The following is a 21,235-nucleotide window of genomic DNA, read 5'->3' as shown; positions in this document are numbered from 1 at the left end:
ATTTTTCAGCACAGTGACCCAGAGAGAAATGTTGATGACTGACTGAGCGCGCGGCCAAATAACTGCAAGGCCTCTTCGAAAAAGCAAGTTTTAAAGCCATTGAACACACAGCGCTGTTTACATTCCTGACTGTTTCTGTAGCCTGTGAATTATCCCATCTCGGTGTGTGTGTGTGTGTGTGTGGTTGCATATGACCGTATGCACTGCATCCATCATTTTCTAGATTTGAAAAAATTTAAAGTGTAATTCTTTAGTCGCCCCTTATCGGTCTGTTTAGCGTGTCGAACGCTCAGGATGGGTACGACTCCGTAACACTCTCGCAATTAAGAGGGATGTATTTATGGAAAGCTTTTAGATATGTGTACAAATTGTTGTTTCCAAAATAAGCCATTTATAAGTGAGTTGTTATGGAAATCTCCGCAGTGTTTCGTTTCAGCTTCCGGGAAAAAAAAATAAATAAACGCAACCAAGAACAAGCCTCCGGTTAAAAGGCAATGTGACTGTTTCCAGGTTTCATGAAATATTTTCATAAATTTAACAAGGTTGAGAGATTCCCCTTTTCCGCATGCGAGGCCCGGGTGCTGGATCGGAGGTCTAGAGGAAAACCAAAAAGATGAACGTCGTGAGAGAAGATAGGAAGGTAGTTGGTGTGAGAGAGAAGAGGGTTAGATGGAGGAGGTGGATTCGCAGAAGAAGAAGAAGAAGAAGAAGAGGCTTCAAATGATCCAAAAGAATCAGGAATGAATATAAACAAGACGGTTTCAATTGGGAGAGGTACATAACGCGGGGGCGTCCGGTGTCATCATCACACAGCTGGGATTTTGTTTCGCAATCCCGTAATGCATCCCAGCGTGCCGCGTTCGGTGCTATACTTGCCTGCGCGCTCGCGCCAGTTCCTGTTTCCAGTCCCGGCCAGCAGGAGGCCGGGCCGGGATCGTTGTTGGCCGCGACCCGGCGTTCGTTCCGCTCGGCTGCTGGGTCAGGGGTTGACTCAGCCCGCCGTCCAATATCCCTGCGTGACCGCCGACACATGCCATACCTTCCTGCAATTCCGCTCCTGCGGATACTGTTGGCACACAAGTTGGAACGCTGTGATGCTTTTCACGTGACGTAGGTTTGCTCAGTTTGGCCTCAACCTCTACGTCGGGCCTGGCAAACACTTAAATGGTATCGTCGGCGGAAATGTCGGCGTAGAAATCCGATTTAAGTTATTCCAGATGATTCGGTCTCGGCCTCCGCAGAAAGGCCGGTTTTAAAAACACCTCAAATAAGAACCGACGTAAACGAATCCTCTCAACGTCCGAGTCGTCCTCATACATTTATTAACGTTCTGATCGAAACGGCCGAGATGAGATGAGAACAACTTTATTTATCCCGAAGGAAATTGTCGTGCCAGAGTTTCAAGTAAAAACATAACAGCAATAGATAATAGTAGAAAGGAGGAAGAATAAGAAACACAACGAAATATAAATTGTCTTAACTGTTAACTGTAACTACAAAGATTTGAAATTCGTAAGCCATGATGAACGTAGTCTTATAGCCGATGCTACCCCGGGTAGCATAGCATTCGGCAACGAACGTTCCCTTTTACATCTTTATCCATTTGATCACATGTTGCTTCCAGTATGTCTTTCAACAAACTCGGCGGAGGCCCTTCTGCTCCAGCAGCCGGGGTCGCTCCAAGTGGTGCAGAAGTGACTCGGTGGTGGGGGGCAACAATAATACAACAGATCCCTAAAATAACCTCCCCGGCCTGGAATAGTTCCTCAGCTCCGCCAGCCTGGCAGCGTGCGACACGTGGATGTGACATGTGTTTCTTGTGTATTTACACACACGTGCACAAACACACACACACCGTTAGTCTCAAACTGCAATGACATGTTGGGAAAAACAAAAAAAAGAATAACGTAAAAATGGAGGGTTTTCACAAAAAGTGCAAGGCTCAACATAGTTTTGCTCCGGTGGAGAGTTTTTTTTTTTTTTTTTTTTTTTTTTTGGTCTTCATTTGTGCAGCTTGTTTGTGTTTTGTGTACTTTATTTGTCGCGGTGTCTCTGCCTGTGGGTAGACGGTCTCTACGGGCCTGATTCCAACCGATCGTTGTAAACAAATGGTTTCCAAGCAGAGAGTGACCTCTGCTGGTTAACAGCAGCTCCTCCGCTCCTAACTAGCAATGTTTTATCAATCTGCGACACTCAAGGGTTCAACATGATGAAGCCAGGAAATGGGAATTCTGGAAATGCTAAACTGTCAGCGAATCCCGTATATATTGTTACAGCCAAAAAACCTGCTTTATTTTACATTTGTGCATGCATTGTAAGAGACAATGTGGGTTTCTTCTCATGCGTACTTTCAGTACTCAGCTGTCGGGCCGTCACTGTTTACTAATACATCACATGTAAATGTTATGGTAGCGCGTGAGGTCAGGGCAGCAAGCTTATTTTACAGTTTATAGATATTTTAATTTACCTCCAAGTTTATTGGAGGTGAAACATCATGAAACAATATTGCTGCGATGTTTCCTCCTATGCATTAAAAATATTATGCGCATCATCCAACTGGGTAAATGAACAGTTGAATATTTATTTGGACATTTCACAAGTCTATTAAAACATCAATGTTTTGCTTTTTTTGAGACTCACATTACAAATAAAAAAGCCTTACAGTAGATCCCGACCATAGCTTGCACTAAGTAACGGTCACAAGGCTTATTTTATGTTCCTTTGCTGAAAACATTCTGGCTATTTAATGAACGCGCAGATATAAACGCCTAAAGAGTTTCAAACAAGAATTATAAACACGTCTGAGTGAACTTCATCATCTTCTTTTTTTTTTCTTCTTCCAACAAGAGCGTCTATTATTTCAGCGTTGGACCAGAGCCTGGAGCTAAATGGTCTTATTAGGCAGTTTTACAGACCGTTTCTTTCTGTGTTTCCTCATTACACGTCGGCTCGACATCGTACATCAGGACAAAGCCGGCACTGACGCCCCGGCATACATCACGCCGCTTATTCTATGACTATATCGGCATCTAGCTGGTTATACGGTGACCTCAGTAACACCTCGTTCTCGGCGAAACGTCCACCCAAGCATCTGTTTCGGGGCCCCGGTCTATTTCGCATCGATGATACGGCGGGTTTTCTTCAGGTCAATAACAATAAGGGGATACAGTTCCGCGCTATCACGGCGAAACCGAAGCGGGCGTTTCTTCACCCTCGATGAATAATCAGCAACAATATGTCTACGTGAGTAAGCGTTGGGCCGTCCTTCCTCTGGCGAAAGCGATGACTGTGCTCTCAAGAGTTTATAAGCCAGATGACGTCTTTCTTTCGATGAGGGCCACGTGCTCCGTCAGGCGGGGACTCTGGAGAGGAAGTAGTAACCCCAAAGAAAGAGTTGCGCAAGAAGCAGGAGAACAGATGTGGCCATGTGTGTGTGTGTGTGTGTGTGTGTGTGTGTGCGCGCGCTTCGATGTGAGAAGGACGTAAGTGTGTCTCCAACCATATGACTAACCGCCATTTATGGAGAACATGCAGAAAATGAATCACACCTGTGGAAGCTCCTTCAGAGCCCGAATGCTTCGAACCCCATACATGCTTTTCTTCCTCCAAGTCAAAAATGGGAGCGGTTTGTAAAGTTCTCCGCTCGTGGCCTGCTTGTTTTCTTGCAACGTGCGTCATTTACATTTTTTAAAGGTAATCTTTGGCTGTTGTCGGATGGAATTCTCTATTGATCCCCGTTTTTTTATTTTTTATTTTGTTTTATTTATTTAACCTTTATTTAACCAGGAAAAAAGTTCCCGTTGAGATTAAAAACCTCTTTTACAAGGGAGTCCTGGCCAAGAGGCAGCAATAAGTTACAGACAGAATAATATTACAAACAGTTAAAAGAAACAATTACATTTTGACAAGTTGACCTCTAGTGTTCCCAGTTTGGTTTAAAAGCATTTAGTGACATAAAATCAGAGAGTTTTCATTGAAAGCAGCTCCTGCTACAGAATCAAGTGAGGAAGTGTCAAGTGGAACTCTATATAAAAATAAAGGATAAAATTGCAAATGATTGAAATAAAATAAAAAGAACAGTAAAGGTTGAAATAAATAAATAAAATTAAAATTAAAGGTATGTAAAAAATATATATAAAAATATATGTAACATATATATATATACAAGTACATGTATATGATTGCATGTAATAATTTTGTGTATAAGTAGGGGTTGTTGTACTGTAAAACATTTATTGCACAGAAGACAATGGAGCTACTAGAATCAGAATTAGAAAAACTTGTGAGTAAAAGAGTAAAATTTAAATATAAATTAAAAAGAAAAAAGAGAATAATACACATACCGTAATTTCCGGACGATAAGCCGTGACTTTTTTTCACTTAAACAACGATGCGGCTAATATATGGATATTGGGGGGGGGGGCATCATCGCGAGCATCACTACGCTAAAACGTTTATCCGATGAAATGACCAGGAAATTCTGAGTCTGTTCAATGACACCGAAGAAGACGACTTTGACGGTTTTTAGTGCGCAGGAGGAAGCCCGAGATAGCGATCGGCTCGCCGGTGCGGCTTATATTGAGGTGCGCTCAATAGTCCGGAAATTACGGTGTATATATAAATAAAAATTGCACATACGGAGAATATGTTTGCTCAGACAGGCATGGCGCGAGGAAGCATTGACACCGAAAAATGTCTAGTTCCAGTTCGGACAGAAAGAAGACAGAAAAAGACCAATAAGAGAAAGAGGAATGGTCGGACCGAGCGGATTTTGTCATCTGTGGATGAATCTTTACTGCACCTTGGCATCGCCTTTCGGATCGTCTCCGACCGATCCCGGCCTCTACGCAGCCAAGGGGCCTCGCCGGCCGGGCTGCCGTCCAAAGAAGGACTCGGAGGACGTTTGGAGACGGGCTTTCCGCAACACCTCGGTGAACCCGTAGCCGAACGTCCGAGTGAAACGCCCAAACATGGCAGGGTGGATCGTAGAGAAAACCAGAGGTTGTCAGAGCCAAGAGAACTTGTCCCGAATGGCGTAAACGTCGGCGTTGACTCTGAGGATGCTTATGACCGCATCGCTTCTGAATGTCGGAGGCACGGGGGAAGTTTACTTTGACTCATTTGCTCCTTTTACAAAGTATGAGCCGGGTGCGTGAAAGAACGCCAAATGTGCCGTCGTGGTCCACCTGCGCGACTTCACTCCGGTTCCGTAAATAAGGGGGGAATCTGAAAAGGCAACCGCTTGGTGTCCAGGAAGAGCTCGGACGTTCGGCTCTACTGGAACGCCGGCTCGCCTTCTCCTTGGATGGGTGAAGACATTCCCACGGTGAAGGGTCGGAATAGGGATTTATACTTGTCTGTATGAGAAAAACGCGTTGGGACTCAGCTGCGCTGAAGGTGAGAAAGACGTCAGACCGAATTCGGTCGCACGTGTTGTGACGTAGCGTCTGAAAATAGACCGGCGTCTGGGACGTAAAAGGCTGCGGAATCACCAAAGAGCAGCCTTGTTTGTTAATTGACGTTCGTCTCGTATGTCCTTCCCCGTCATGTGAATGAGGGAGTGAACGCTTACCGATCCTGGGTGAAAATACACCCCTGTTATCAGCATCGGTTAGCGGATAAATGGATCTCGTAAGTTGGTGGATTTTCCAGCGTGCCGTCGGGCTGAAGTCGTCCTCAAGGCTCGGCGGCGCCCAGTTAGGACCGAGTTCCCTCCTCCACCGCCTCCTCACGCATGTGCCTGCAAACACGTCCGACTCGTCTCCCTGCCCCGGGTCTCAAAAGACAAATATTTGCCCCTGATGGCGACAGCGGGTGAAATCATCCAGAGTCCATCACACACTGCGGTGAGACTTGCTGCCGTGTGGAAACGCACGTTCAGATCGTTATGACGAGAACAGGTTGCTGGAACGCGGCTGTGTTTGTTTATATTATTTTACATGCTACGCTATGAATGCTAATGTGTACCATAGACCAAAAATCTATATTTCAGGGGCAAAGATATGATTTAATAACAGACCCAGCACCTAAATTGAGATCAGAAGTGATTTATATATGTGTGTGTGTGTGTGTGTGTGTGTGTGTGTCTACACTGCTCTAAAAAAAATAAAAGGAACACTAAAATAACACATGCTAGATCTGAATGAATGAAATATTGTTGTGAAATACTTTTTTCATTACATAGTTGAATGTGCTGAAAACAAAATCAAAGCGAAATGATGAATGGAAATGAAAAGTATGAACCCATGGAGGTCAGGACTCCAAATGAAAGTGTAAAAACACACTCCAGGCTGATCCAACGTTGATGTCATGTCTGATTCTCTCTGAAAATGTCCTGTTTGATTTCATAAAGTGAAAGCGTTATTGACTTGGAGTTACATTGATGTTGTTTGGAGAATATAAGTCAATAATACCGCTGCGTTTTAGTCAGGAAAAAAACCCAGTTGACGGTAAAACATCTGTTTAATGAGCAATAGCTGTTGTGGCCACAGCCATGCAACTGTTTTTAAATCAGACGTTTAAAAATGGTAGCTTCTGAGAAGCCACCCACCAAAACACACCTTTGCACGATAATATCAGTTCACTGGATATTTTAAACACAAAAAACAACATATATGTATGTGTATGTGTGTGTATATACAAGACCATCTCAGAAAATGAGAATATGGTGCTTTATCTTCTGTAATGCAATTACCAAAACAAAAATGTCATACATTCTGGATTCATTACAAATCAACTGAAATATTGCAAGCCTTTTATTATTTTAATATTGCTGATTATGGCTTACATCTAAAGAAAACTCCCAAATCCTATCTCAAAATATTACAATATCATAAAAAAGACATTTTTATTTTTTAATTGCATTACAGAAGATAAAGAACTTTACCACAATATTCAAATTTTCTGCGACAGTCCTGTATGTGTGTAGATGCATGTGTATATGTGTATAAACCTATATACGTATGGATGTACGTATGCATATATACAGACAAGATACAGAAGGTACAGTACGGCTGGCGGTGTGTTTGTCCGAGGTGTCACCACGTCACCGGCTTCCACCCGCCACCTACAAAAGGAAACCCGGTTTTTCAATCACCGAGACTTTGTTTAGAGCAATTTGACGACGGCTGTTGGATTCTATATGCGTAAAAGGGAATGCCTTGTGCGGGACAGCGACTAGAAACGTAACAGTTCTTTGAAATATGTACATATTAGAAATAGAAGTAGGGGGGTTAAATAGTATGAGTGTTTTGGGATGCTGTGCATTATCTATAAAACAGATAATGAATACATCAATTCATTTAATAACTTATTTCTCTGACGGGTTTTGGGTTTCACTTGGTTTATGTGATAATAATAATTCATTTTATTCAAGGCGCTTTACTCGACATGTACACAAAATACACATCGAAAAGAAACTATTTTGCCTCACATTTATCATGTCGTCGCCCCTTCCCTCCTGCTCTTTAATGCAGGGTGTGTGTTAACTTTGTGGCCCAGTTGACAACATGTCACACACGCATGTCGTTCCAAGATACACACACACACACACACACACACACACGTGACGCAGCAACTACAACCACACACTGCTGTCAAACCACAGACCCTCCCCGTTCCTTCTTACTCATTAACACACACACACACAAACAGACACACACACACTGGCTCCATTTGTCTCCTCCTTTCAGCCACATGGACTGATTAAGACAAGTTTTGTGTGTGTGTGTGTGTGTGTGTGTGTGTGATAGAGAGAGGAGGTGGGACAGAGAGAGAGAGAGAGAGAGAGTTTTGCCCTGAGCTCCAGTTTGGTCTTGAATCCAACCACCTCTCCTCCCTTCTTCTTCTTCTTCTTCTTCCACTCCTTCCTGCGTTTAACCCTCAGAGAAATTAAACGAATTACAAAAAAAAAACACCGCCAACCACATGAAACGGCTGCCTGGGAAATGACTCCTTAAATCTCGCACCGCCTCGATCCTTCCTTCCTTCCTTCCTTCCTTCCTCCTCCTCCTCGTCGTCGTCTTCCACCTCCTCCGGCCGCCCGGATCCGTCCAGCGGAGGCATGCCGCTCGGCCACGCCGCGGAGGGCGCTCCTCCGCCCGGCCGCGCGTCGACGGGAAGCCGGTGTTGCGCGGAGGGAACCGAAGGAGCGCACGGGAGCCGAGGAGCCGCGGCGCGTCCGGCCGAGGAGGCAGGGGAGGATTAGCGGGGGGGGGGGGGGGGAGGAAAGAGCGGAGACCGGGACAGCGCCGATCATGAGTTTACCGACGAACTGCGCGTATCTGAACCCCTCCGTCCAGGATGGACGCTTCTTCAAGGCGCGGAACGGGAATATCTGCGGGTCGCCGTGCGCCGTCAACCGGCCCATCGACATCGTGCAGAAGCGGAGACGGTAGGCGAAGCTCGGCTGCTGCGGACGCACAACTTTGGAGATTTTAAGCCAAACTTTCTGTCTTTCTTTCTTTCTTTCTTTCTTTCTTTCTTTCTCTCTTGTCTTTTTTCTCTTTAACTTTTTCTTTTTTTTTTTTCTTTTTAAAGTTGCAAAGCTGCTTCGGGTCCAGACCAACCCATAAGCAGGCTGGTCTCACACACTGTCATAATTCAATGTAATTACGCCCCCCCCCCTCTTTTTTTTTAAATAAATAAGGGTTCTCTAGTTACCACGGCAACAGTGCAACAGGTCATCTACGCCTCGACCCTCAAAGGTCACGAAGATATTGCTTTCAAACCCCATGTACCTGTGCATTCGCGATATTGAGTGTCACTAAAGATGTTTCTGCTGGAAAAAAAAACAACCCTGAAATTAGAGTAATGACTTCCCATTCGTGTAAAGATTATATAAAATGCTGCTTGTCTTTCCAGAGGCTTCCACAAGGCTCAAAGCTTCCATTGGCACTTAGACTACATTCAACTATAGCAACAAAAGGGAAAACCATAACAAATAAATAACAATAGATATTTATACATTGTTGTGAATGAAGAGGTTGAAAATCACTCAGCCAAGTTCTGAGCGGGGTCTTGGGTTATATAATTTATTGCAATCTGTATGTAATTATGGTACCCATATCATACGTTGTGGATGATGATTTATTTAATAGTGAGGAAAAGGTTTCATTGCTACGCGCTACTGTGGCGTTAGCGCTCCGCATGTCATCGCCGTGCTTTTCATTTGTTCTCAAACTTCCATTTTCCACGACCTCGCCGTCCTCGTTTCCGTCAAAGGTTCCAGCCTCTCGCTCTCGGTCCGATATGAAGTCGATAAGGTCATTGGGATTGTGAGACGTTCAAACTGTTTGTCGACCGTCAGCTTCGTTTCTGCGACCGTCCTGCTGAGAAAACGCGACCAGATAGGGCTTTCTGATGTCAGGTGCCGTAAACAACAGGCTGTGGTTAATCGCCACTTTCGCACTCTTTGCAGTTCCTAGAACCCTGGGCCTTTTCTTGGCCAGCAGAGGAACCAGAGAAAGCTTTTCAGCTCCTTCTCCAACGCAGAGTCGCCACCATTACCAGATAAATCTTGCAGGCTGTCGGACAAGCTGTTTTGATGACTGGTCAGCTGTTTTTTGTGTGACAAAATGGATACAGCCAGCGATGTTTGGAAGAAGTCCAAGCTCTTCCGGCTTGCGACGCATGTTGGACTATATAAGCACAGCGTTAGCTTGCAGAGAGGTTCTTCACATGGCGAAGCAGTAGAGGGAGAAATAAAACACTTGAACCCATCTGATAGTCCTGGGTTATTATTCCCACCCCGCAGAACATGACTGCCGAGGGGATCCATGCTTTCCGGAATCGTCTTCCTCTTCTTCGGTTTGTTTTTGACGGCGGTGCTTTTAAGGGAACGCATCTCGGACCGCTTGTTTCACATCTGAGCCTAGCCTGGTCCCTTACTTAGCCCGTGAGAATGCAGAATAAAACGTTAGACAGTACTTTTCTGTCTTAAAGTGGCTCGTGGAGGGTCAGAATAAAGGAAAAAGAAGCTGGAAATTCAGCATACAAAGGTGGATTCGAGCGATGATTTTAGCGATGAAGCTAAAACTGGGCGGTGCAGCTGGATTGGCGTGCACTGAGAACTAACTGTTCCCGCACCTCGATATGAGTACGTACTTGGACCTGGTCCATAAAATGTTTTTGTGCTTAAACCTGACCAGACATTAGTATTGACTCATCACATAACACAGTTCCAGTCGGGATGTTTTGAGTCATCTGGTACAGTGCGTCTGCTTTCGCCGCCAAAGAAACGCAGCCCGTCATTTCAGAAGGTCAGAGCCAACGGGTCACCCGGGTTCACGGGGACGCGCCGAGAATTCGGTCGGATGATGACGTCGATGTCGATCCGACCGAACGGCTGTGCGGGTGTCGGCTTCGGTTACGTTCCGCCAGTCGCTATCGCACTCGGAGTGCTTCGCTAGAGAATTTTAAAAAATGGGAACGGTATTGCTTGTGCGTTGAGTCAAACCGAGCGCCTCAGACCCAGATTCGCCACTCGTGTGACGTCAACATTGCAAAATGAATGGATTGTTTTGCAATAGCAACAATCTTTTTGTAGTTATTCACCGATCAGCGGCGAGACGGCACTCGTTCTTTTTAAGTCACAGGACAAAGTTATAATCCAATGACCGCTGATGGTCACTGGAACATATTTTTCCTGGTTTCCTTGGACCTTTAGCGAGCTTTTAATACTCCCCATTTTGCATTTTTTGTGTGTGTGTGTGTGTGAGTGTGCATTCAGAGAGCGTGGAATGTGCCAAGCCAAGTGCCGGTGTTCACCTGGAAGTGCCTCCAGAGTCACAGGAGGAAACGCGAGTAACTTGGCAGCGTGCCTCTCAGAGTCACGACAACCTCGGCCGGTTTGAGGAAGGACGGGAATTAAAGGGTCCTCAGAATGTCAACCTGCCAATATAGAAAAAAAAAAAAAACCCTTCAAAGGGACATGACTAATGAAGGCAGAGTCGACCGCATACGGGCCTGATGGATCAACCACATGGGTGTAATAACACAGGGAAAAAGCAAAAGAAAAAAAAAAGGCCACACTGTAATTGTCTAACCCCTTTAACCCGACATCTTGCGTAGTTTCCATTAATTCCTAGACGGAAACACACTTCTGCTACCGTCATTGCTTGACGACATAAAGTTTGCGGGTTGATTGTTAGCTTTGGGCGAGCCTGATGCCGGTGGGCAATGTGCAGATCGTTCCACGTTTGTTTTTCTGTTGGTATCGTTTAAGGAAAATGCTGTTATTGATCAGCGATATTAATGGCATCGGGCAGTACTTGCGGATTAGCTGCGTCCCTGTGAAGACTGCCGCTGGTCCTCCTTGTGGATTGATAAGATATACATCACCGTTTGCATCTTAATCTACAAGCAATCACTTTCTGGCCATATACAGGACTGTCTCAGAAAATTAGAATATTGTGATAAAGTTCTTGATCTTCTGTAATGCAATTACAAAAACAAAAATGTCCTATATTCTGGATTCATTACAAATCAACTGAAATATTGCAAGCCTTTTATTATTTTTATGTTGCTGATTATGGCTTACATCTTAAGAAAACTCAAAAATCCTATCTCAAAATACTAGAATATCATGAAAAAGTATTTTTTGTTGTTTTACAGAATATAAAAAACTTTATCACAATATTCTAATTTTCTTAGCACAGTCCCGTAGAAGCAGCTGAAACCCAACTTAGCCATCGATGCTCATTTTCAAACTCATTTTCCCCACATCAGCATCACGGTGGCCCTCAAAGGGCCGCATGTAACGGGAACAGTATAAATGTAATGTAAAATGAATGTATTTACTCCGTAATGTTAAATATCTCTGAATTTGCGACTCATTCAAATCCAAAATGTTCCATCTGCATTCCCATCTTTCTTGAAACAGCCTTCCATCTGCAGCAACTTCTCTCTTTCTTTTAGGGATCATTTGGATTTCTCAACTCCACTTGTTTAAAATGGCGTAGATGTGTCAAAGCACACGTTTGACTTATTTGTTTTAAGACAGTCGGACCTTTTAAGATGTTCTGGCGGGCCACATTTGGCCCGCGGGCTTTGAGTTTGACACGTGTGCTCTAAACGCCACGTTAGCAGTGATAGTTCTGTCCAAGCAGATAGTTTTAATTCTACAGAATTGCACAAATAGTTAGACAAAAGGAAGAAATTGACCCAATGAATAATCTGTCTGCTATTCAGCAACGCAGATTTATCAACTCGGGGTCACAGTCGGGGTCATGATGGATTTCAACTTGGACGGAGGATCGATGGAACAACTACATGCCCTCCACTTTTTTTTCTTTTTCCCTCTGCTTCCGAGGGGACGGAGGGACACGCCTGAAACCGAACCCTAATGTTTAACTTAAACATATCAATCAGCAAGTCCGTAAAATCTTTTTCTGGCGTTCAAGCTGCAAAAGACATAGATTTATCTGTATATATCTGATTTATCTGTGAATGCAATCTGACGTAAAGCGCTCCGAAACCTCAAGGTGATGAATGCGGCGTAGAAGTGGAGACCATTTACCGCATTCCCTTGATAACTCGATATCAGTATGTTTGGAATATTTGTACCTTTAAGCCGGATGATTTAATGTTTTTGTGCCTTATCGAAGAGCTAGAAAAAGGAATAAACCGGCGTCAAAAAAGTCGACTGAATAGAGCTGCGAAAAAAATCCGCGCGCCGAAAGTGCTTCGAAAATAAAGACAATTAATTTTACATATAATACAGAAAACATATTCCCGCATGATGTTTCAAGCAAACGGGCTCCTCTTTGAATGTTTACTACAGATATAAGTTCACAAACTAATATTGCGGCGCCATATTTTTAAAGGAAATGATCATGTGATTGATTCTTTCCTCCTTTTTTTTTTATGCTCACATTTTTCTCCCATCTTGACACTTTGGTGATTTTAATGCTTTACATGAAGGTGGAAGACGAGAGGTTTTGGGGGAAAAGTGCCCAAAGCACAGATAGTCGTCGCTCGCCATAATGGCGTTCATCGATCGCAGCTATAAAATCCACAATACGGAAGTGCAAAAAACCTGTGTTGTAGCAAAAAATCTGCAATATAAATTGTATCTCGGATATACACTGCTCAAAAAAGTAAAGGGAAAACTAAAATAACACATCCTGGATGTGAATGAGTGAAATACTCTCATGAAATACTTTGTTTTTTGCATAGTTGAATGTGCTGACAACAAAATCACACAATGGAAATGAAATGTATGAACCCATGGAGGTCTGGACTCCAAATGAAAGTGTCAAAACAAACTCCACGCTGATCCAACGTTGACGTCACGTCCTTAAAACAAGTCCAAATCGATCCATGTTGCTTTGGTTTCACACAAGTGGGATTGACTTGCATTTACATTGTGTTGTTTAAGGGTTCCCTTTATTAATCAGAGTTTTCGTTCAATGACTATTGGTCAAAGTCGTAACTTCTGAGTGGCCGCAGTGTATTTTAAAGTTTAACGACTCCCCACACACTTGTTAACCTCGAACGAGCGGAGATCTCCCGTCGATGTGAAACGAGAGATGCTGAATGCGTGCAGGAGATTCGGAGAATAATGCGATAGGCGGTGAACCAATCAGAGCCCAGGATACAGAATTCCATTCTCTGGTTGGTCGCCGACACAGCAAACGCTTCTTTTACCATTAAAATCATTTAAATAATGAAAATAATAAATATTTTTTAAATAATAAAAATACATTTACACCACAAAAGCAGTAATATAGTGAGAAATATGCGATACAATTTCATATTGCTCAAAAAAATAAAGGGAACAATTTTAGTTTTTTAGTTTAAAAAGTTTATTAGGACAGTGTACGATTACTTTAAGCACAAAGGCAGAGATGTTTGTACCAGATTGTAGCTCATAGCTAATTTCCATCTGTAGTCCTGCGAAGACAGTACAAATATTAAACTGTACAAATAGACAATATAGATAAAATACACAAATAGGCAATAAAATGTATATAAAATATATATGAAATATACAAATAGGCAATAAAATATCCGGACGATATATAAACAGGCAATAAAATAAGTAAAACCCAGGTTGAACGTGATATTGTTGTGTTATTATTAGCTTGGTTAAACAACACAATGTAACTCCAAGTCAATCACACTTGTGTGAAATCAAAGTGTCCACTTTGGAAGCAACATAGATTGATTTAGACTTGTTTTAAAGACATAACATCAACGTTGGATCAGCCTGGAGTGTGTTTTCACACTTTATTTGGAGTCCAGCCCTCTCATGGGTTCATACATTTCATTTCCACTTGTCATTTCGGTGTGATTTTGTCGTCGGCACATTCAACTATGCAAAAAAAAACAAAGTATTTCATATAAATATGTCATTCATTCACATCCAGGATGTGTGTGTTTTTTTTTTTTTTTTTAGTGTTCCCTTTATTATTTTGAGCAGTGAATATATAGAAATTAAAAATACGGTCGCCACTTAATGGATTTTCGTCACGATAATTGTGATGAGCATCTTGATGATCGCCGTATTTCCGCCAGTGTCAGTTTCACACGTAACTCGTGTTCCACCGAAGAGTTCAGCAACAAGAAGTGACCTTTGGCGGTGTCACGGCGGGTCGGCCAGCCCTCGGGGCCTCAGCCCATGTCATCGCAGCGAGACGTGACGCACAGCTCGCTCTCCGCCGGGTCACGGGTCACCCCGGGTCGTCGGCACGCCGTGACACCGTGTGGACGAAGCGTCACGTCGGCGCCGCCGAGGCACCCGAGAACACGGCGTGAATTAGCTTTGAATTAGCGCCGGGTTGCTTCCCCGACCCTCGCGTCCAAGGGGTGTCTGTCGTGAACTTACAAATGACTTTCGAGCCGTTTTGATTATTGATCCATCTAGTCGAGTCTTATCTGAAAGAATACTGGAATTACTCAACGCTTTTTACTCAACATGTCAGCAGAAAGCGATGTCTGATGCGGTTGGGGAAAGTCCTTTTTCCTGTCCTGGGTCGTTTTCGTCCCGTCTTTGGAAATACGCTGAGGTTGAGCCCAGGGAAGCTGCGGCTCCTCTTTAAAATATGAATAGATTTTTTTTTTTTTAAATTCAAACATCATCCTTTCGCCACCAGCAGGAATCGATGGCTGAAAATCAGTTCACGGTTCAGCTCCGACCCGAGGACAGTTGAGTTCTGCCTCATCTGACCGCGAGTTCGCTGCCAAGTGAATAATACCATTTGATTTGTAGCACAGACGTGTAAAAGACAGGCATCCGCCCAAAAATCTGTTGTTTATTTGTGGAAATCTGTTGCTTCTTTTGCGTAAGTTCTCATTGCACCTTTCAAAGATGCATCAGGAATCACCTTAGGTCACAAGGCGGACACCAGGAGTTTTGTAAATACACGTTTAGTTTGAGCTGAGATAAATTGCAGGCTCAGAAGAAATTCAAAGCGGCCATATTCGGGAGGGTTAGCCCGAGATTTGACCGAGTAAAAAGGTTTCTCGGCTGCGCCCGAAAAGCCTTGGCAGGAGACAAAAGTGTAATGAGATAACTTTTGGAGTCGCAAATTGAAAACACGGTGCCGTCTCGATTTTAATTCGAGCTCGAGAGAAAGCAAGTAATAATCGATCCGGTGAGCCGAGAGCCCGACGGGATGGGTTTGGGACCGGGAGGTCGATGATGTCATTCGGTTTTTCGGAGGGGGGAGGCTGCAAACCTTATAAAGCGACCGCCGGAATTTTGGAAGAGATGCAAAGTGTACAGGGGCATATTAGACAAGGATGAGGTGAGTCTGAGTCATGGAAGAGAAACAAGATAAAACCACTAAGAAGCAGCTCCACCTCCAGCCCGTGCACAGTCCGTGCACAGTCCTCTTTAATTTACCAGCATCGTGTAAATGACAGAAACATGACTGCACGGCCCCGTCGCAAATCGGTAAAACGTGTCAATGTATTCATATAACGTAGTGCTTCTTCATTTCACGCCTCTCCACCGCAACTAAAAATCGTATCATTTGTTTATAAAATCGTTCTATGGGCGCCTCTGCGCAACATATCCTTATTAACGTTAAAGAAAAGAAAAAAAGAGTAACTTTATTAACATTCATTAGCATAACAGTGCTCGCCGGTTTACCGAAATAGCTTGCGCAAAGCGGGATGATTGTTGGGAATATTCATCACGTTTTAGCTGAAAACTCAAGCGGATTATCAGCGTAATAAGGTTGAAATCTCTTTCATTTATTTGGCTTCTTGCTGTCGGCTGACAACACTTGACAACGCTCTCTGCACTTCATATTTCCTGCTGTGTGTGTGTTTGTATACATGCTCGGCGCAAACAAAAACCTACACCATAGCGTTAATGCTAATGCTAATGCTACACCATAATCATTGTGGCATCGCACCCCACTATTTGAGAAGCAATGATGTAACACAAAAGGCTTAAGCTTTGAATTTCAGGCATGGCGTGGCATCAAGATAAACGTTATTGATCCCCATAGGGGGAATTCCTTTGTCACAGCAGCGTAACAGTTATACTGTAAAAAAAAAATAAAGAAGATAGCAAGACAAAAAAAAAAACTACGAATGAATAGACAGCGGACAACAACGTCGGGGATGAGAATGGGCGACATCGAGGAACAGTGAGGGTGAAAAATACACAACAAGAACGAAACAAAAATACAAGTAAAGTGACAAAGAACTGTATACAATTAGAAGTGTATTTATTGAGCGGCCATGTAAAGCAGGACCCCACATGCTAACTGGTTAGCTTTAGCCTGGTCAAAACAGAGTGGCGTGTAGCTTGGATTAAGTAATACCAACATTAGTCACCTGAAGAACCCTGACTGACAAACGGTTTCAGTGATTTGTGATTAATTCCAAGGGGGTGAAGAAGTTTTTTTTGTTTTTTAGCGGATTTAAAAGGGGCGATAAATCGCGTCTGTATATTAAAAGCATTGAGCGGCGAGGACAAGGGGAGGGGAAACGGAGAAAAGGGGATTTGAACTGCCGACGGTATCGAGGTTTGACAATGAAAGGCATATTCGCTCCGTGAAATATTCACAAAAAATGTTCGCGACCGTGGACCGGGATTTTTCTCACTCGGCATCACGTGATCTATTTTCTGGCGGGACCCAGAAAGAAATCCGCACTTCTTTTTTTTTTTTTTTTTGCTTCGACGACGGTTTTGAACCTCAGCTGAAGCCTGTCAGGAAACTTCTACAAGGGAGCAGCTGCTGGCTGGACCCGCTCCCGAAACGTTGATATTTTCTGGTTGACGCCTCAGTCTGGTAAACCGCGGGACGCCTCCGCTCCGAGTTACTCCACTCTGTTCCTACAACAAACATGCTCGGCGTAAAACCCCACTGCGTCCGCACTCTCAGACAGATGGTTTCCGCCCGTATCTTTTTAAAGTGTTTCACGAATGTTGTTTGCGTCCGTTTTTTTTTTCATTTATTTAGCTTTTTTTGGGGGGGGGTTGAAGAAGGGAAGTGCAATATTGGGCCAGCGATAATTGCAGGCCTGCAAGGTGGTCGATTGGCAATGTAGCGACACCCATGAAACCCCAAATGACGTCAGCGGGCCAGAGTGACTGTGACCGTGTGACTCGGGAATATCACTGCTGCAACAGCGAACACAGTTCGAATGTTATTTAGACTTCTCCGGGACTTCAGGAGGAATGCTGACCAACGCGGGGGGACGAACGGCGGCTTATCCCAGAGCGTCCGCGCCGTGATATCGAACGATTAGAAAGCGGCGATTTTTATGGACTTTCCCTCCGTGCAAATAAGGAATTAGATCAGGATATCCACATGCAGCCTGCGCAAATTAACTCCATCGCAGGTGAACTCCCGAGCCTCCGGGGTCCCGCCTCCGCCGCAGGATGCCAGGTAGGCTACAGCTTGCGGCTTGGAGGGGGTTTTTCTGGCCGTGTCTCCGGCTCGCATTTTTACAACCGATTTTACGCTGGTTTCGGTCAATCTTCCAGCTCAGGATATGAATTCTATTTGAAATAGCTGTGGGTTTTTGTCTGTGTGGTCCACCTGCTACTGAAATTGAGACTTTAGCACAGTGATACACCGAGAATATCTTCATAAATGTAATATCCGCATAAGTCGACATAAAGGCCTGTTGTTCTTAAGGAGGTTTTTAAGAAACCATTAGCTTCAGCTTTAGCATTAGCTTCATCCAGTATCTCAAAGTTTCGCCGCTTCAATGACTTCCTAAGTTGGATGCAGGCAGGTTTCAAGAGATCCAGAAAAGAGACCGAAAAAGGCTCCGAGTCATCAACCCCTGTTTGTTTCGGGGTCGCACCCCGCGGCGAACACCGTGGTCGGACGTGCCCTAGTTGCCCTCGGCTAATTAGAGGAAGAGGTGGCTCGGCCGCCTCGCCGTCGGACTCAATCACTATATGCTGAAAGGCGCCAATTAGCGCCGTATGAACATGATTAGAGGACGATCGGCATGGCCTGTTACCGGGCAAAGGCAGGCTGTGTGTGCTCGTGTGTGTGTGTGAGTGTGAGTGTGTGTCCGATCCGGCTCGTCCAGAGGCGACCAGTGTGATGTAAGGTTGTTCGATCTCCAGATCAATACGAAAGCCAGATCTGGATCTCCACTGCTGTGGCTCTAATCACACACTGCCTGTGTGCATTCGCGTATGTACGTGTGTGTGTGTGTGTGTGTGTCTGTGTGTTCTGCAAGGTTTTGGCCTAGGCGTGTTGCCGTCCTAACCAGTTTCTAATGATGTTAATGCAGATCAGCCGCTGTATTGATTTCTGCACGGCTGGACACACAGAGCTAATCACTGCCTATACAGACTTAACAATCAATACCCGTCCCGAGAAGCGAATCAACCTGTGAGGCTCTGAACGCCAAACATTTAACCCCCTCCTCGCTACATCGGCTCAGATTATATTTCCGGGTCGGCCTCGACGGCTAATAATGTGATCGAACGCTACCGGCGGCCGAGGGAGGGCGAGCATTTTATCAGAAACGAGACCGACCGTTAACACGGACGATTAAAAAGTAAAATAAAACCCGCGCCGGAGGAACCGATCGTAGCTGACTCATAAATTATCGCCACTTGAGGTCTGCGGTGTGTCGAGCCGGGACCTCCGCACCCCGCTTAACCCCGCAGGTCAAAGGTCAAGAAGAAAAACAAACAGAGCTAGTGGCTGGACTTGACGCGTCCTTCCCCTCCCTTTAGTTATATTTGGAGAGACGTGAGCCGCGCTGAGATCACATGTTGACGTTGGAAACGAGGCGTTCGGGCAGGTGGATGAAGAGATTATCTCATTTCTTCCTCGGCCACGGTTTCGGTCCGTCAGCGGTGCTGGTTTTTGGTTTTTTGGTCGGTACTTCTGCTATCAGTCGTAACGGAAAAAGAGAAACTATCCGGACCAGCAGAAGCTTTAAACCCCATCGACTTGGAATCGTTCTGAATTTGTTTAATTAAAAAACATCCACACGGAAGTGGAAGTCCCGGGGTTTTTTTTTTATTTGTTACTTTGTTAAGTAAATATGAGTTTTGAAGCTCCGTTCCCATTAGCATAACAACTCCCGTTACACCTAGTTTCTGCAGATCAACTCTTCCGCTTACACAACAACTGTAATCTCGACCGGCCCAAAACCCCGGCAGTTCTATTGTGAAACTCCGAAGAAGCCTCTCAGATGAGGAGCTGAAACGTCTTCAAGTGAAGAAATTCAAGTCCAGTTGCCAAGACTAGAAGATTTGGCAAGATTTCACCGTGAGCCGGATGACCGAGAGCGAGCCGCCATTAGCGCCTCGAGATGCAAACCGTCGGGCTGAAAAACCCCGAGAAATTATAGCCGTAAACACAAACCGACGGGGAAGGCGGCTGTTGTTGTTGTTTTTTTTTCTTCGCGGATCAAATGTACGAGAGGCCGGAGGCTCAAAGCAAACAAACCCTCTCGACCTCACGCACTTGTACAAACACACCGTCCCGCCTTCGCTACCTTTACGCCACCTCCGGATCGTTTCAAACGGCGCATTTGTTTCTCTCACACGTGTTTTTCAAACTCACACACACATTCTTCAAGTGTTCCCCGGCCTGTTTTGCTTCTCTTCACCTCTCGCCTCCTTCCTGGTGTGATTTTTGAGGCCCCTCGGCCAATTCCCACGCTCCAAGGAAAGAAAACAGGAGGGACCGTGTGTTTATGCGAGTGGGTTGACCTCTGACCTCGGTCCTGTGTCATCCCCCCCCCCATCAAATAACATCTGGTCTTGACTGTTTTCCGTATCACACACACACACACACTCACACCAGCCTGGTTCCCATAAGCACGTCACACGTTCATTTGACTTTTTTTTTTTTTTTTGGTCTTCTGATTCGGCGATGGTTCTCCAAAGGTGGAGAACACTTTGAACAGAAATGTTTTCTAAACCCAGAGGAAATGATTCTGCACTCACTTTGTGCACAATGATCTTTTTTGGTAACGCTTTGCAGATACACGTGCGAGGTGTAACATTACCGTCGAGCGCGACGTTAAAGTTTGCGACGCGGTAAACTCTGAGGGAAGCTATAGCCGTGCGGCGCAAACTAAACATCCTGGGAAGAAAGCCGTTTAGGATGTGGGTGTGTGAGAAAAGTTTGGTAAAACAGAGTTAAAGAGAGAAAAGGGAGCTGTCATTTGCGTCACAGAAATGGAGAACAATGCTGGAGGCAGGGAAAGACCAAGGTCAGCTTGTGTTCGCCGCGACCGAACGAGACGCCAGGCTGTCTGTCTCTTCGTAATAATGAAAGATAGTTAATGCGGCGTTTATCGGGGAGGCGTTTAAAAAGTGAAAAGAAGTCAGTTTATACCGGCTTCCTTTCACGTTACCGGCACCTTTTTTTTGTTTTTCGTCTTTCGTTTGCTTGTGAACGAGCGCCTCGTCATCCGTCGGTGTTGTTTTATTAAACTGGAGAACAAAAAGTCAACCATTAATTTGTCAAAATATATTTTAAATGCATTCCAAGTGGCCTCCACACCGCTTCAAAGAATCAAGATTTTTGATTGTCATTGCGCAGGCACAGAATAGGTTTTTTTATATGAAGGTTAATATGAGTTTAAAGTTCAATCGTGGATATCTCTAGAAAAAAAAGTGTTTTTATGCCCTGGAATAAAAAGTCAGCATAAATTACAATCCTTGCATTGCTGGTTCGTTCAACCTATTCGGCATGTAGGTTGCCCGTTTATTTTAGGGATAAATAAAGTTATTCTTATTCTTATTGCAGTACCCATATTGTGCCAGTGGTGTGCGCTGTCCCCCCAC

General features: G+C 44.5%; 1 protein-coding gene across 10 annotated transcripts in view; it reads left to right on the top strand.

The window, feature by feature from the left end:
* The window catches only part of pde4cb (phosphodiesterase 4C, cAMP-specific b), a 104,354-nt gene that overhangs the window by 63,205 nt on the left and 19,914 nt on the right, over positions 1 to 21,235 (top strand). Inside the window, exon 1 of one of the 10 annotated variants that reach the window (XM_086161791.1) lies at positions 7,876 to 8,392. The exons of 8 other annotated variants lie outside the window; for them this stretch is intronic. In XM_086161791.1, the coding sequence (XP_086017917.1) occupies positions 8,256 to 8,392 (137 nt within the window). In that variant the 5' untranslated portion in view covers positions 7,876 to 8,255. Of the gene's footprint in view, positions 1 to 7,875; positions 8,393 to 21,235 lie in introns of those variants that run through there. One more of the 10 variants, XM_086161790.1, reaches the window with a different exon arrangement.

Source organism: Fistularia commersonii, chromosome 16 (genome assembly GCF_037954325.1).
Source record: "Fistularia commersonii isolate RoL2024-O1a breed Wild chromosome 16, RoL_Fcom_v1.0, whole genome shotgun sequence".
In the NCBI taxonomy this organism is placed as follows: domain Eukaryota; kingdom Metazoa; phylum Chordata; class Actinopteri; order Syngnathiformes; family Fistulariidae; genus Fistularia; species Fistularia commersonii.
The sequence above is the reverse complement of the archived record's forward strand: the minus strand, read 5'-3'. Positions and strand labels throughout refer to the sequence as shown.